Source organism: Eschscholzia californica, unplaced genomic scaffold, assembly GCF_041429995.1.
Source record: "Eschscholzia californica isolate CP2 unplaced genomic scaffold, dmEscCali1.0.p SCAF_3, whole genome shotgun sequence".
Classification (NCBI taxonomy): domain Eukaryota; kingdom Viridiplantae; phylum Streptophyta; class Magnoliopsida; order Ranunculales; family Papaveraceae; genus Eschscholzia; species Eschscholzia californica.
Window position 1 is genome coordinate 41939803 of NW_028238420.1, and position 18601 is coordinate 41958403.

The following is an 18601-nucleotide window of genomic DNA, read 5'->3' on the forward strand; positions in this document are numbered from 1 at the left end:
CGGATCTGGTCTGTCCATGAACAGACCGGATCTGATCTGTTCATGGACAGACCGGACCTCCGGCGAAGGTCTCCCTTCGCCGGAGTGTTAGAGAGAGAGAGGAGAGAGAAAAAAAAAAAATTTTTTTTTTTTTTTTTTTTTATGTTTGGAGGTCGCCGGCCGGAAAACTGGTCGGCCGGCGACCTTCGACGGAGAAGATGATGAGGTGGCGAGAAGATGAGGTGGTAGAGAGGTGATGAGTTATATCATCTTCTAAAATTAAAAGCCCCTTAGCAATAAGAAATAGACATAAAAGTCAATCTTATTTGACTAGTTTTAAGAAAATTCTTTATTCCCCGGAGAATTTTCTTTATTCCCCAAAGCCGCGGCCTACAAAAATGGTTGTTTTTTCTTTGAGAAAAGTCGTTTTTGAATATAATAGTTGACTTGTCAAGCTAGCTGATGTCAATTTTATATTCTATATAAAAAATTCATGAATTTAAAATGTTGAATTCTGTAAATGATGTTTTTGAAGAGAAAATTTGTTTGACGGAAACCACATTTAATTAAGCTTAGTAGAACTGTAATTTAATCCCCTCTTTTGACCTTTAATTTTCAAAAATGTCAATCTTATGGAAGTTGTTTACCTACTTGTATGTACCACCAACAAACTTAGCAACAAAAAAAAGAATAGGGGCAATCTGTGAGAGAAATCAAACCTCCTCCACTTCATACTTCATTACCTTTTCTAAATAGCATGATTACATCACTATATAAACAATTTTACATCATAAAATCATTTTTTTTTTTTTTTTGTTGAACATCATACAACCAATAGATTTAGATACTAGGATAGAATTTGTTTACAACTACCATTAAATATCTTAATGACATAGATACAGGGGTTTTCATTGTAAATGAAAGGGCGGAACTTGTAGGCTTATGGCAGACCTAATCACTAAGAATTGGACACGTGCACTTTGGCGCGTTAAACGTGAGATTTTGAAATTTTCACATTCAGTATACAAAATGCCTGTGTGTTTCACTTCGGCCCTTGATTCATTCTCGAATCTCAACCATTGAACAGAATCAACGGTCCAAATCCAAAAATCGGATCCAGTAGATAGGAGGAAAAATGAGATTTAGGCATTAAGGATCAACAATCTAAATTAGAAGAACACCTAAGGACAAAACTGAAAGAACGGGCATTTTGTCGTTTGCATGTAAAATTTTCAAAAATCCCATGTTTACTGGAGCCATAGTGCACGTTTCGATTTTTTATTGATTAAGTCTGTCCCTTGCCTACAAATTCCCTTATAGCATTTCTTTAAACATTATAGAAACAACCCAAAAGGCCATTTATATTTTAACTAGGGTATATCCCGTGCCCTAAGGCACTGGACACTTGTATCAATCAAATGTTACGAAATTTATTGTTATATTTTATTGAGAGAGAGAGAGATTTTTACTAGTTACTTATTTTTTTGTATTACTTTTTTGTTTTTTTTCTCTTAAATTAGTTATTATTCTATTGAGAGAGAGAGAGATTTCAATTTCTTTTTTTAACCCTTTAAACATTATAGAAACAACCCAAAAGGCTATTTATATTTTAACTAGGGTATATCCCGTGCCCTAGGGCACTGGACACTTGTATCAATCAAATGTTACGAAATTTATTGTTATATTTTACTGAGAGAGAGAGAGAGAGATTTTTATTAGTTACTTATTTTTTTGTATTACTTTTTTATTTCCTTTCTCTTAAATTAGTTATTATTCTATTGAGAGAGAGAGAGAGATTTCAATTTCTTTTTTTAACCCTTGAAATTTATTTTGTTTCTTTATTTCTTAAATTAGTTATTTTATTTCTAAGAAGGAAACGATTATTGTTTTTTAAATAGGTAACTTTATTTCTACGAAGGACTATATTTTAAATTTTGAGGTTTTCTAGACAATATCTTTTATTAAAAAAAGATGTTTGTCTTAGTCAGCGTTTTCCCTTCTGTTTTATTATATAGATGACACAAAATCAATAAATGACCAATTTCTATCTCTACTAATTTTTTATTCTTTCAACATCTGAATTTTCCAAATACACGCACTAATTGAGCAAACATTAATTTTGCTAATATGAGAGTTTGAAAACCAGCCCTAGGTTTAAACCCTAATCTTTGTTTTTTTATAGAATTAAACCCTAATCTTTGTTAATGGCATCCGTGAGGACTAAGTTAATGTCAACCTTTTGAAAGTCAACTATGTAATAAGCCGGCGTTTGGTTGTTAGTTTAGTTTCACACTTCACAGTCACTAGTGGAGGGTCGGTCATCTAATTCTCCTGCCTAGGTGATGAATTGACCTAGGTCAAACTTGGATGATTAAACGTTTTAAATGTCAAAATCAAACCACTCTTTTTTTGGTTGAAATAAAAATCAAGCCACTCGGTTAGAAAAACTAGGGCCCATGCTCATTTTGTTTTGGGTTGGGGTTTTTTTTTTTTTTGTTAAAAGTGGGTTGGGAATTTTGGATATGTAAGAATAAATTTTTTTTGGGAATATCCAAATTGCAAAAAAAAAAAAAAAAAAAATTTGTGGATGGATTAGTCTAGGATAAGGGTGAACATTGGTTGGATAACCGATTTTTTGGGTCAATCTAAATTCCAAACCGAAGGGTTCAGTTGTTTCGAATCTCAATCCGAACCAATCTGTTTATGGTTTACTTTAGTTACCGATCCAAACTATGCGTGAACGGTTTGGTTCGGTTGGATAACCGAACCACCTGTGACATTTAACCATAAACAAAATTTCGCATTTTCGACTTAAAAACCTGTCCCAATTATACTTTAGACATGCTGAAAATTAGTATTGATTCACAAATGATTAAGTCTACATGTGCGTAACTAATCTGACATAGGTTCTCAACATTCAAGGAAAAAAAAGACGATAAACATAGGCTTTTTAATTGTTGTTTTTTATTTCTAATTTTTTTTTTAATATGGAATACTTTGATGTTTTGATGGAACTAACTTAACTTTTTTTTGAGAATTCGACTACGATCTACGTTAGTCGTTACAAGGCACTGATACATCATGAAGATGTAATGAGCACGATAACCGCCTAATTTTAAACCATGAATGAAAGAGGCCTAAAGCCCAACAATAAAGAGGCCTAAAGCCCAACAAATTACTACAATATTTATAGCCTAAATTACATGGGATAAATCTTGAGGACAAACTGCGTCCACCGAGATTCGACCCCACGACCTAATGAGCTTAAGAGGGGTGTCCAACCACTACATCAAAGGCTGACGGACTAACTAATGAATCTCAACCATCCATCATATATATTTATACATATGATATATGAAAATAATGATAAATGGTTTGGTTTTTTGATTATCCGTCAACCAAATCCATAAACCAATCCAAAACACTCAGTTTTGACCTTTTAATATCTGAATCAATCCGAATCACTATTGGATCGGTCCCCAAACCGCCCAAATCTGGTCGAATCGGATTGGATTGGTCGGTTCAGATATAAAATGTACACCCCTAGTCTAAGATGCATCCAAATGCACCATTGCTTATCCTCTTTATGCTAGCATATTTTTACACTCGACCACTGCTAAAAAGAAAGTTCCTTTTATTCTTCCCACCATCGTCACCAGCCGACACCACAACAACCACTTCTGACCAACAACGAAACTACCTATTGATTGAGGATCTGAAAATTCTCAAGGAGAGTTTCATTAGAAGTCCTTTTCAATGATTTACAGAGAGAGAGAAAATGGTGAACGTTGTTGCTGGACATGGTGGTGGCTAGTTGTGGTAGTGCGACGAGAAGAAGAAAATTTGTTTTGATAGTTTGTTAGTGACCGTGGGTGACGTGAATAAAAAAAAAAGTGATATATATAGGCATCCAAGTTTTTTTACCCAAATCTTAGATGCTTTAGAGACTTTTTAGGATGTCTAAAAACTCTCACCTTTTTTTTTAGGAGTTTACTCAATTTCTTGTCTATAATTTGTGATCAACGGGTCGTTTCCACTCCCACATGTATCTAAACTAGGTTCCCACCGCACCCCTTTTGGCTATATAGAGATAGAGATAAACTTACAATTCAAAACAAATCTGTCTGGATTTGTGTTTTTACGGGTGAAGAAGAATCGAAAATCATATAGAAAATGAGAAGAAAATGTAACGATGTTTAGAGTTATTTGGAGATTTTGTGCAGAGAGAAATTGAATACAGAGAAAAACATGAGGGTGGATTTGAGAAATCGTGGGAGAGAAAAGTAGAGAGCGAAGATGCATGGAGTGCAAGTTTTTGGGAGATCGTAAACGACTTTAGTATGTAACAAGAAATATAATTATTGACACTAACACTATTCTGTTTTGAGTCGATTTACATGAAGAGAATTTTGTATTAGTCATTGGATGTAATCTTTATCAAATTCTTACCAAAGAATGAACGACCAGATATATTTTTATCATAACTGACCGAATTGTTTTATTATAATAGATTTCTTTTTTAACCCTCATATGTGTCTCAACTTTCGTTTTTGTTTCAACATTATACCACTTTCTAATATTCGGCTTCTTGCGTATCTTTTTAGTGACATTTTTTTATCATATTTTTTGTTTTTAGTTTTTCACTCTTATCTCTTTCGTCTCTAATTAAGGCCAAAGGGAGCTTAGTTTTTCTCTCTTATTTCTTTCATCTCTTGTTTCGTGAATTTTTTCTCGAAAAACCGTTTCTTCACGACAGTTGTTTTTTGTTTCGCGAAAATCGTTTTTTTTTTTATGAATTTTTTTCCACTAACTTGTTTTTCAAAAAGCGTTTGTTTTCGGAAACCGTTCTCGTGAAAAAAAAAAAACAGTTTTCTTGAAATACTAGTGTTCGAGAAAAAAAATCTTTTTCGTGAAAAACCAACATTCGTGAAAAAAATAACGATTTTCGTGAGAAAAACAGCTCTCGTGAATAAAAAAAATTCGGAAAAAGAAACCATTTTTGGAGGAAAAAGAATAGTTTTCGCGGAATAAAAAATTGTTTGCGTGAAAAAATAGTTTTCAGAGATAAAAAAGAACGAATTCTGAAAAAAAAATGTTTTCGACTTGAATAAACAGTTTATGAAAAAATGATTTTCGTACAAAAATAGACGTTTTTTGAATATTTTATAAAAAAACATATTTTAAAGATATGTTTAAATTTTTTTTTTTTAATAATTATGAACTCTGGGATCTTACTAGTTACCCAACGAATTAAAATATATCATTTGGAAAAACAAACGCAGTAGTAGATGAGTACAAGTCAACCCCTTCCCGAGGAATAGTTCATTAGTATATAGTATATTTATCCTGTCTCGTTCACATGCATTAAGTAAATAATGCTTTTTCAACAGGAAAAAAAGGAAAGTAAGAGCATATCCAATGGGACACTCAATCTCTAACACTTAGAGTGCCACATAGATTTTTTGGAATTTTTGTTAAAAATCATCTCCGATGGAACACTTTATTAGACACTCTAATATGAAGTGGACACATTTATTATAGTGTGTCTAGAGAGAAAAACTCTAAAAATGAGAGTGTCTACTTGAGAAGGACATGTGTATTAAATATAGACACTTTATCAATTGAATTGAAAATCTTGCTTTTCAACTACTTTTTATCAATTGAATTGAAGAAGGACATGTGTATTAAATATAGACACTTTAGAGATTTTCATTGGAGACCAACAAAAATTAAAATGTCTTTATATTGACATTTAGGAAAGAGAATTTCTATTGACCCTTAACAACTAGGACTTTTAGAGTGTTTGTTAGAGTGTCCTATTAGAGATGCTCTAAAGAATGCTTTTTTGCCCGGCCATTTAGATGGGAATATCATTTTTTTAATTTCATCATGCAAAACACGATATACTGTCACATATATATATAAGCAGCAACAAAGTTGTATTATTCAAACATAGGTACAAGTTAACTGGTTCTTGGAAATTCATTCAATAGTGGAGGCATTATTTAGAGGACACAAAGATTAGGCACGTTTATCACTTACGCTCATTCCCACCGTCAAGATTCTTATTATTTTGTCTAAAGGTGTACAAAGGTATCTTCTATTATTATTACTAGCTATAACCCGTGTCAGTTCAACAAAAAAAAGTTATAACCCGTGTCCATAGATCACAGACACTTGTACCTAGCACATCAATAATAATAAAAAAGAGGATTTACTTTCCCTTCGCCTTCACTTGTGTATTCAATGTCTAGCACAAATGTTAATGTTTCTGGAACCCACTGATATGAAAAAGACGCAATTCACCTTCGTAGGCTATAAGAAATAGAAGAACCTGGACATGTATGGAGAATTGAAACTAAAAAGTTAAATATGTTAATATTTTTGAAAAAATATAGCTTTAGAATAAAAATCTGAAATAACTTATGGTTTTGAACATAATGAAAAATGAAAAGAAATAAAGAATTATAAATATGGTATAAAGGATAAAAAGACTTTTTTTATTTTTAGACTGAATTTTTTGCTTTTTTTTTTTTTTTGAAAAATCTACTACGATCTACGTCGTTACAAGGCATTGATACATCGAGACGATGTGATAAGCACGATAACTGCCGAAATTCTACTTAGCCTGAAGTCTGACGAATTAAATGGCCTATAGCTTGACGAATGAAATGGCCTAAAGCCTACATAAACTACTTAATTTATACCCTAGTGTAATATTCCTGAATTTGCACTTCCATGGGGCCGAACCTGGAAACTCTACATTGCTGAGTATATGCACTGACCAACTGGGCTACCAGTGGTTACTGAATTTTTTACTTATGAGGGCTAAAGCCTACATAAACTATTTAATTTATACCCTAGTGTAATATTCCTGAATTTGCACTTTCATGGGGTCGAACCTGGAAACTCTGCATTGCTGAGTACATGCACTGACCAACTGCGCTACCAGTGGTTAGCGATTTTTTGACTTATGAGGGATAAAAGATGTATGAATAAATTTTGTAGTATATAGGTGGAGAAGAAAACAAAAGAAAAACAATTTGATGGATTTTAGGAGGAGAAAATTGTGTAATTTTTTGTAAAAGAGTAACTGAGAGATGATATATTGTAACCTATAAGTAGATAGTTATTAGGAAAGTAATGAAAAAAAATTGAAGATAGATAATAAATTATAAAAATTGTTACCTTCTTAATTTATATACAGATTCTTTGGATCCGAAAATTTATAAAACATAAAACTCATAAATTTATAAAAGAAAAAAATTATTAACAAAATTTACATAAGATAAGTCAGAGAAATTATAGAAAAAAATATGAAGAAGAGATGTACCCCTATCGATTTACATAATTCCTAATATGTAGTTTAAACATATAAGAATGTCAACTGATTCACTCTTATACATCTCAACTCCTGTTTCAGAAAACAAAAAGTAGATTGCAAATAGTTAAGATTGAAAAGATAATAATAATGAACTCTCCAAAAATGGTCTTCCGAAAATGATTCGAGTGCTACGAAAAGATGAAATTCAAAACTTGAAAAAAATAAGTTGCTCACTACAAAAAGATTAACGTAGAAGCCAAATCCGTAGGCAAGCCAAACTCACCATATAATTTGTATAAAAGAATGAAAGTAAAGAAAATGATATAAATAAGGAGTTATATATATATATATATATATATATATATAGAGAGAGAGAGAGAGAGAGATAGAGAGAGAGAGAGAGAGGAGAGGGATATTTGCTTCGTATCGAGTTATCGACAATCGCCTTGTATTTACAATCAAACACGTTAGTATCTACAATTGTATTTACAACTAAAATGATAAAAGAGTTTATTGAAATCTCAGTATCAATCATATATTGATAATTATACTAAATAATTAGGAAAAAATAATTTTGAATTGAAAAATTTGTTACATTAGTCTCTTTTTAGTTACATTTTGTTATCTCTTATACCGATGAGGGTTGCAGAGATCAAACAATCAAAATGGAGAAAAGAAAATTCCACCTTTAACTAATATTTTTTTGCAGTTCTACTACTACGAAGGAGAAATTTTAATGAGAAAGTGATGGAGAAAGAGGTGTGAGGATGAAAGGTTGTGGCAGAAAAGTATATATAGAGGAGTGTATGGGATAAAATCCATTAATCTTCTTCTTTTATAAAGAAGAACAATTAACTCTTGAGAAGTAATAGAGATATTTGAGAAGTTACGAGGGAAATACCAAATGCTATGATTTAAAGAGGAAAGAAGGGTTGAGATCTAAGGGTTATGTTAACCTAAAAAATAATTAATATTTTAGAAGTTATGGAGAAATTTTAATGACATTTGTTTAATATAATGGTCATCTAGTCGATGAAATTTTAATGACATTTATTTAATATAATGACCATTGTGTAGTTTTTGTTTTAATCATAGACATGTTGGATCCAAAGGTCATTACAACATGATTTATCATGGTGATTTGTGCTGATTTGAGATGGACGGCAGGATTTATCTTTTTGTTTGTCCAAGTCAGCACTCTCCAAATCAACACTCTTCAACTTGTTTTATAGTAGATAGTTATTATTATAGATCTGAATATCTGAATAACAAAAATAGTTTAAATTCTTTTTCGTTATGCAAAATAGCTTCAAATTTTAAGATTGAGTATTCACGACACAAGGAGGTGGCTCATTTCCGAACTCTACTCGTGTGACCTTATTCATACTAGTAAAGCAACTAATTGATGAGTTGCTTCATTACAATTACGAGTATAGAACGAAGAGCAAACAGAGTTGACATCCCACATGAGTGAGATGGTATCCGATATGATATTGCGGATACGTCATGGTACTTCGCCTTCCGGATTGCAGAGATATCTCACTAGTTCTAGTGAATCCTCCTCTACATGATGTCTCGAAGTCCCATTGATATTACAATATCCATCCCCAACAGGAATGCTTGAGATTCACTCTCGTCTGGTGATCTGGGTCATAATACTTTACCTATTCCCCAAATGAATCGACCACTGGCGTCTCAAACCACCGCAGTACATGCAGCCTCAGAACTCCTATATGTTCCACAGTAGACATGTCATTTTGTTAAAACTCAAGAAGTTATCTCCTTCGCATAATATCAGTCGGCAAAGAGAGATGATTGTGTTTGATTCATCTAATCCAGGCGCAAACTCCTCCACCACCTCCTTTACCGCAGGGCACCGTAAGAACAAGTAGTCAATAGACTCGTCAACTGCTCCACACAATACACAACTCCTTGGGATCCCTCAATAAAGCGTCCCACTTTGCTTCTAACGGTGATTCCATTCGTCAGTACACTCCACATGAATTGGTTTATTTTTGGTGTAAGTTTAGAATTTTTCCAAAACCGATACCAATTCAAAGTAAGTGGGTGGTCGATAGTTCGTCTACGATCATACTTCCCCTTGTAGAATGACTTAGCCGAGAACTTCCCGATTTCACTGTGGTCCATATGAGTCGGTCATTTGAGAATAACGCGACAACCAGATTTGGAGAATAGCCTCCACTGTCCTCTTATCAAATAGTTGGTGAAGTAGTGGTTCATTCCATCTGTTAGGACCCCTCAACATTAAGTCACTTACCCATTATATGTGACTTGATATTAGACTGATTTGGATTGGTCTGAAATGAGGCATCGTAAGTATCCAAGGATCAAGCATAATCTTGATCTCACTTCCATCCACCACAACCCAGCAACAATATTCTGACATTTGCTCTTTAAGAGTTCCACCCAGAAGTTATCATAATCTAGATATTTAGTCTTTAAGAGTTCCACCCAAATTAGAGTAGGGTTAGTTAGAAACCACCATATGGCCTTTAATAGTATGTTCCTTTCTCTTTGGTCACATGAGCTAAACCCATTAATTTGGTCTAGGGCAGCAAATGTAGTGTTGGAGGATAAGTTGCCTTCTTTCATGTGAACCAGTTTCATTTGGGAAATAAACAAATTCATCTTTATGTTATTCAATTTGTTCTCAATATTGATACATGAAGTGATAGTTTGAACAGTTGCCAGTTAGGTAATTTTCCCCAAAATGGCTTGACTTCTAGAGTCATGGATACCTTCTTAAATTGCATCACAATTTGTAGAATTAGATAAAGTTATATTACGTAGTGAAATATAAGTTTTATGACGTAATAACCCTTAAAAGAACACATAGTCCAACTTTGATGAGAAGAGTTTATTTTTCTTCATATTGATGGCCATGTAATGAGACTCTTTGGGGTAAAAAAAAATTTAAAAACAAGTACAACATTAAATGTGTTGACTCTTAATTTCTATTAGGAGCCCAAATAGATGGGATTTTGTGTTAGTCATATATAGTGCCCCCCTAAAAATAGGCCAAAAAGAGTATAAATATATTTAAGAAAATAATCATGATTCTTTGTCTGGTCACAATTTAGGTCGAATTTCGACGGGAGTATGTGATCAATCGAATTTTAAAGAGAAAAAGTAAGATACTTTGTTTTTCTAAATCTTATTTAATCACACACTCATTCAAATTCAACCGGAATAGTAGCATGACAAATAGATATTTCCATTAATGAAATTCTTGGCATACCAAAATGGCCCTTAATTTTTTTTTTTTTGAACTAAATGGCCCTTAATTAGTATCAAGATAATAGAAACATATCAAAAGGTGTTCGTAGTAAAAAGTAAAAAATAATAAAAAGTCATGTGTCTATTCAATATGTAAGGATAGATTTGGTCAAGAATCAAAGAAGACTTCTCCACCCACCAATGGCCCAATTGCTCCCCACTCCCTCCTTTATTTGGTGGCTCTCTTGACCTTGACTTCAATAAGAAAAAACTAGGAAGCCGACACTTATCCTATATGACAAACAATTTTCAACCATCCAATTTTATTATGCTTACGTGTCATTTTGATCTAACGGCTGTTATTTTATGTGATGACACGTCATGGATGACGATCAATATCTTACGTTTTTAGAGTTAAAGACTTCTTCTATTTAATTGTTTCCTTCTCACCATTTCTACTTTGATATTTCAAGCTCAAGACTTCATTTCATTTTCTCTATAAATCCTTTACTTATTTGATCTATTTTCTGTCAAAAATCTATTTTCTGTCAACCCATTTGAGTAATTAAACTTCTTCATCAAGATGGATATTGTCGACTCATGTTGTTTGGATACTTCTCTTAGCTTATTTGACCTAAATTCCAATCCTCTCCTATGTGAATCTAATGGGAAAAGTTCTTCAAAAGAATCAAGGCTCTATATAGGAAAACAACATAAGGTATGTGGGTAGTTACTAGTTAGATGTATAGATGACTATAAACACATATATACGATCATATATCGATTATTTTCGTACTTTATCTACGGGTTATGCGGGTTTTCGATTAATCTAATTGTTTTTATGTTCTTTGTATAGGTTGAAGGTGGTTTGGAAGAGGAGTTGAATGGATTAATAGCCGAAAACAAGAAACTAAATGAGATGTTGATAATGATGTGTGAAAACTATAACACTTTACAAAGCCATTTGGTAGAATTGATGAGCAAAAATTCAGCACCTAATAAAGATGGATCTGTTATGGTTTCGAAGAAGAGAAAGTTTGAAGATCATATGAACAATAATGGAGTTATAGTAGGATCGGCAGAGAGCTTCTACACTGAGGAAGATCAGAATAGTAACAGACCAACAAGTTGTACCACTACTATTGAAGAATCGAAGACAAAGATCTCTAGGGTATATTCTAAGACCGACCCCTCGGATAATCGTCTCGTAAGTACTACTACTCCTAGCAAAACCTAATTCTAAGATATTAAAATAAATAAATTGACCTAGTTGTACTTGATTCATGATTTCATGTGTAGTTTCTAAATGGATCTGGTTGTTCTATTGTCCTATAAAACAGATAGTAAAGGATGGTTATCAATGGAGGAAGTATGGTCAAAAAGTCACTAGAGACAACCCATCTCCTAGAGCTTACTTTAAGTGCTCTTTTGCTCCTACCTGCCCTGTCAAGAAGAAGGTTCAAAGAAGTGTGGAAGATCAATCTATATTAGTAGCGACGTATGAAGGCGAACATAACCACCCATACCCGTCTCAGACGGACGGAGTTTTGAGTTCGAAAAGTGGTGTATCAACTCTTGGATCAGTTCCTTGCTCAACCTCAATTAGTTCTTCAGGACCTACCATTACACTTGACCTCACTCAACCTGGATTGACTCCTAATCATCATACTAGTAAAAGATTTAGTGGTAGTCCGGACATTACGTCGTCGACTTTTCAACAAGTATTGATTGAACAAATGGCTTCCTCTTTATCGAAAGATCCTAGTTTCAAATCAGCTCTTGCAGCAGCAATTTCTGGAAATTTTTTCCAACATTCACTATAGTTCCATGAATAAGTTTTTCATGTATATTTTGGTTTTTTGATTAGTTAGAGAATGTGAAAGTTAGAATTGATGTAAATAGAATTAAACAAAAGGATTTATGTATTTCGATCTTGAATGTAATAGTTTTCAGAATCTCTACTATGAGTTGAAGTGGTTTCCTTGTAGAAGTAGTATTTAGGGGAATATAGGGTGGATTGGAATTATGGATCTCCTTGTTTTGCAATATTAGTATGTTCTTTTGGCAGCCTTTTTGTTGGGGAAATAATTCTGAGGGAAATCTTTTTGCTTTTTTTTTTTTTTAATTGTTCCTCCAACTCCACCACTATTTTCCTCTACTGCGGTTATTTATCTCTCTTCATCTCTCTCCATCTCTCTCTCTCTTTTCCTCCCTCCTTTACTCCCATATTTTTCTTCTCACTAGTTTATCCAGTGAAGGGAAAGCTCTCCTTCGCCAGAAATCGGCAATGAACTGGGTGGGTAATGACAGTGAACCGGTGGGACTCGGTTAGAGTCTCACCCAAGTAACAATCTTGGGAATATCTTTTGAGATATTCTTACATTTCTTGTATATCAAGTCTTTCCTTTATGTATATCCCTTATTATGTAAAGTTTCCGTTTAATTGTAAACCCTGGTAGTATAAATATAATACAAGGGATTGGTATACAACCATCCTGTTTTACGGTATCTATTGAATTGTTTCATGGTATTAGAGCCGTAAACTATTTTACATAAAGTATTGTGGTTTTTTTTTTCGATCTCTAATATCGGTTGTCTTCTCCGATCGCTAATATCGGTTGTTTGTCTGGTTTCAAGTACTCATCTTGTACTTGTTGTTTGGTATTTGGTATTATTTTTATCGGTATTCGTATCACTTGTTTACTATTTGTCAGTATGACTACTCCTGTTGAATCGACTATGTCGACTGGTTCTTCTTCATCTCCTACACCCACTATGGTATCCTTCCCGCAAATCAGTTCCATGATCAGTCTTAAGTTGTCATCCGACAACTATCTCCTATGGAAACCACAATTACTATCCCTATTGGAAAGTCAACAATTGCTGCCCTATATTGACAGCTCGGTTATTCCCCCTTCTCCAACTATTCAGACAACTGACGGGTCTCTTGCTATCAACCCTATATATGAATCTTGGAGAAAAACGAATCGACTTGTGTACTCGATTCTTTACAGCTCGTTAACTCCGGAAGCCATGACTGAAATCATGGGAATTACAAATGCAGCCGAGGTCTGGTCTCACTTGGCTCAGACTTATGCCAATCCTAGTGTTACTCGTTCTCTGCAGCTTCAAGAAGAAATTCAGAATCTACGAAAAGGTACTGCCTCTATTACTGACTTCTCTCGCACCTTTCGTACACATCTTGAATCACTTGCAGCTATCGGAGAACCTTTATCAGACCCGAAGAAGGTTTTCTATTTTCTCAAAGGGTTCGGACCCGACTATGCACTTCGAACATCGTTTCGATCCTCTCAACCAATCATTGAAGGTGCGTATTACTCTCAAACATCTCGGACTTCTAATCGCTCTCAAAATCCGAGACAACAGTCTACATATCGGTCTCAATCTCCAAATCGTGATCGATGACAACAACCAAAGTTTCGACCTCCTTTAACTGTTGATAGGAGGGACTCGGGTTCGGCCAAACCCGTAGGTCCTCCGTATCTCTGCCAATGGTGTGGACGTAACGGTCATACCGCCGACCGATGTTATGATTTGATTGGTCGCCCACAACGAGACTCCTCTCGCCCTGCTACTGTTGCTCGTCGTCCGTCTTCTAGTGAAGCCCATGTGGCTGAGCACACGGTCTCGGAAGATGTTACAACAGCTCTAACTGCACTTCAAGTTACCGATCCCCGAGACCCAGCCTGGTATGCGGACAGTGGTGCTTCTAACCACATGTCTTCTTCTTCTGGTATGTTCACTCATATTACTCCTTATACTGGTCAGAGTCATGTCAAAATTGGTGATGGTTCTCCTCTCTCTATCTCTCACGAAGGGACTCTCACTCTTACTACTTCCCATCGAACCATTACTTTACCTAATGCTCTTCTTGTTCCGTCGCTCAATAAAAATTTGTTGTCCATTAGTCGTTTAACTGATGACTTGGACTGTTTCATTCTCTTCTCTAAGACTGGTTTTGTGTTATTTCAGGCGAACGGAAGGACACTGGGAACCGGCAGTAGATGCGGCAATCTTTACGTATTAGACTCTTCACACCACTCCTCCTTATTCAGTTCAACCTCCATCTCTCTCAAGGCACCTCCAGAAGTTTGGCATTCACATTTACGGCATATCTCTTCTCGCATTTTAGAACTTTTAGAAAAACAATGTTTAATTCAGTTTTCGTCTAAGTCTAGTCCGATGACTTGTATTCATTGTCAAATGAGTAAAAGTCATCGTCTTCAGTTTAATTTAAATGAAAAACGTGCGGATTCACCTCTTGAACTTATTCATATTGATGTATGGGGCCCCGCACCAGTTCTGTTTTCTCATGGTTTTAAATATTACATTATTTTTGTTGATGACTTCAGTAGATTTTGTTGGTTCTACCCTCTTCGTTTAAAATCTGATTTTTTATCTATCTTCATTAGTTTCAAATCGTTAGTTGAAAATCAATTTGCTACTACTATTAAAACTCTTCAACTCGATGGAGGAACTGAGTTTTTAAGCTCTAACTCTTTAACTCTTTTAAATAAATGTGGTATTGTTCGACGTTTGTCTTGTCCCTACACTCCGGCTCAAAATGCTAGAGTTGAGCGAAAGCATCGACATATCACAGAAACTGGTCTCAGTCTCCTCTTTCATAGTAAACTTCCGTCCTCCTTTTGGGTGGATGCCTTTCAGACTGCTGTTTATCTCATTAACCGCATGCCTACGTCGGTTCTCCAGGATGCCTCTCCGTTCTCCACTCTATTCGGTAAGTCTCCCTCTTATTCAATGTTACGTACTTTTGGTTGTCTTTGTTTTCCTTACCTACGTCCTTATGCTTCTAACAAATTGTCGCCTCGTAGTCTTCCATGTGTCTTTATAGGTTATAGCCCTCACCACAAGGGTTTCAAATGTCTTGATCGCTCTACGGGGCGTGTCTATATCTCCCGTCATGTAGTATTTGATGAGTCTGTTTTCCCGTTTCACACTGGTAATGTTTCCTCCACCTCCACAGACCTCTTAAGCTTTACTGATTTACCAGATTTGGCCTTACAACCAGATCCGACTCCACCATCTGCCTCAGTTGAGACGACATCACCGTCTCGGACAGTTCACCTTGACTCGTCTGTCCCTCTACTCGACTTGGCCAGGTTTGAGAGTCCCAATTTAGCTCCACTACCCTTAGCTGCTGATAATTTAGGGCTGGATTCAGATACTAACCCGATCACTCCACAACCAGAATACGTTCCTCAGGGGCGTGGACCAGACCCGCCCTCTCCTCGGACACCTGGTCCGTTGTTTCCATTGTCTGTATCTTCCCCGGTTCAGTCCGGATGTGGTTCGACTTTTACTGCCTCGTCTACCAGGTCTGGCTCGGTCTCGGTGCCTTCATCTGTGCAACCCACTGCTGAGTCATCTTCGCAGGCTCTGTCTTCACCATCTCATGGCCCACGGGGATATCGTGATGTGCAACAGTTGCTGGACGAAACGTCTCCTATGGTGGATCAGTCTTATCTTGCTTCACAGGTATTATGTCGTTACCCCATTCCTCCTCGAGATTCTACTATTTTTGGTGATGTTGGTTCTTGTTTCTTTGCTGCACTTTCGGCTATTAAGGATCCACGAGGTTATCGTTTGGCTTCTTCCTCTCCTCATTGACAGTTGGCCATGGAAGAGGAGATGGCAGCTCTTCGTAGACAGGACACTTGGACACTTGTTCCTCGCACCCCCTCTATGAATGTCGTTGGTTGTAAATGGATTTATCGGACGAAACTGAAATCTGACGGGACTATTGATCGATATAAGGCTCGCTTGGTGGCTCAGGGTTTTACCCAAAAACCGGGACTTGACTTTGATGAAACTTTTAGCCCTGTTGTCAAACCCACTACCATTCGTATCATTCTTTCACTCGCAGTTTCCAATAGTTGGCCTATGTTTCAGTTGGATGTGAAGAATGCGTTTCTTCACGGGGAATTGCAGGAGGAGGTCTATATGGCTCAGCCGCCTGGTTTTACTGACCCATCCTACCCGGAATATGTCTGTCGCCTTAAGAAAGCTCTATATGGCCTCAAGCAGGCGCCCCGTGCTTGGTATGATCGTTTCAGCACTTATCTCACTCGTCTTGATTTTAAGACAAGCAAGTCTGATACATCTTTGTTTATTCTATCTACCTCTGCTGGATTTGTTTACTTACTTTTGTACGTTGACGATATTATACTTACTGGTGGGAATTCTTCTGTCATCTCCGATATTATATCCTCTCTAAACTTAGAATTTGATATGAAGAATTTGGGCTCTTTGCATTACTTTTTGGGTATTGAGGCAACTCCGAATGAGAAGGGTCTTTTACTTACACAGTCTAAGTATGCGCTGGATATTCTTAAGTTTCTCAACATGGATGGGGTCAAACCGTCACCGACTCCTTTGTCTTCTGGCTGCCATCTTACTCCAAGTGGGGCTCCCTTCAGTGATCCCACCTTATACCGTAAGATTGTTGGTTCTCTTCAGTATATCACGCTAACCAGACCAGATCTTGCATTCTCCGTTAACATGGCATGTCAGTTTATGCATGCCCCGACTCAGGATCACTTTCAAGCGGTGAAACGAATTCTTCGCTATCTCAAGGGCACTATTCATCTTGGTTTACAAATTTATAAGGATTCTTCTAGTACTTCTCTTTTGGCGTACTCTGATGCTGATTGGGCTGGGTGTCCAGACACTCGTCGCTCCACTACAGGTTTTTCTATTTTTCTGGGCTCAAATTTAATTGCTTGGACTGCGAAGAAGCAGCCCACAGTCTCTCGCTCGAGCTCTGAAGCTGAATATCGAGCTGTTGCTGCTACGGCTGCTGACTTGACGTGGATAGGTTTTGTTCTAATGGAACTTGGTATCTCTCTAACTTCACCTGCTCGAATTTTTTGTGACAACAAAAGTACGATTCAGATGACTGCAAACCCGGTGTTTCATGGCAAATCTAAGCACATTGCTTTGGATTATCACTGCGTTAGAGAAAAGGTGGCGGATGGTTCCCTTCTTATCAAGTTTGTTCCGTCACAGGATCAGTTGGCCGACATTCTCACCAAAAGTCTTTCTCATTGGCGTTTCCTGGATCTTTGTCCCAAATTGAATCTCCGGTCCAGTCCGGCGTTCAATTTGCGGGAGGGTAATGACAGTGAACCGGTGGGACTCGGTTAGAGTCTCACCCAAGTAATAATCTTGGGAATATCTTTTGAGATATTCTTACATTTCTTGTATATCAAGTCTTTCCTTTATGTATATCCCTTATTATGTAAAGTTTCCGTTTAATTGTAAACCCTGGTAGTATAAATATAATACAAGGGATTGGTATACAACCATCCTGTTTTACGGTATCTATTGAATTGTTTCAGTGGGGGATTCCCAAACTAGTTGGGGGATTTCCCCCCAAACAGGTTTTTCCGCGAAGGGATGCTCCCCTTCGCCGAATTAGATAGAGAGAGAGGAGAGAGGGAGGAGCAGAGAGCTAGATAAATGAAAGTTATAAATATATTGGAAGGAGAGAAGAAGTAAAAAATAGAGGAAAAAATGGTGGTGGCCTGAGTTGGAAGTGGTGGCCGGAGTTGGAGGTGATGGCCGGAAGTGGTGGCCGGAGTTGGAGGAAGAAGAAGAAGATGATTCGTTTCTCTTTAAAATTTTGCACTCCAGAAAATTCGTCCAAATTCGCATATCACTTTTACAATTTTCCACCGTGGACAAAATATCTTATTTGCCCAAAACGCCAACCTACTATTGTTGAAGCCATTCTGGTGGGCTTAGTAAAACTCAAACAAAGGACTCTTAACGTATAGACTAGTGAGGGAAATTTCAAATGAGATGTTAATGTCGCCCTATTATTGCTTTTGTTTAAGAAATCGAATACCTTAGTCCTTACAAGGCATTGATACATTATCAAGATGTGATAGGCAGGATAACCGCCTACGTTAAACCAATAATTAAAGGTACCTATAGCGCAACAACATAGAGCTTAAAGTTCGACAAATTTATCAATTATTTATATCTTTAACAATCGGCGCCCTATTATTGCTAGAGACG

General features: G+C 36.2%; 1 protein-coding gene across 1 annotated transcript; it reads left to right on the forward strand.

Moving 5' to 3' along the window:
• The first annotated feature begins 10999 nt into the window (after positions 1 to 10999).
• On the forward strand, positions 11000 to 12607 carry LOC147550458 (putative WRKY transcription factor 40). Its single transcript, XM_086672088.1, has 3 exons — positions 11000 to 11258; positions 11397 to 11747; positions 11881 to 12607. The coding sequence occupies exons 1-3, from the start codon at positions 11124 to 11126 to the stop codon at positions 12361 to 12363; spliced, it is 969 nt and encodes a 322-aa protein (XP_086528214.1). The 5' UTR covers positions 11000 to 11123; the 3' UTR covers positions 12364 to 12607.
• Positions 12608 to 18601: the final 5994 nt, after the last annotated feature.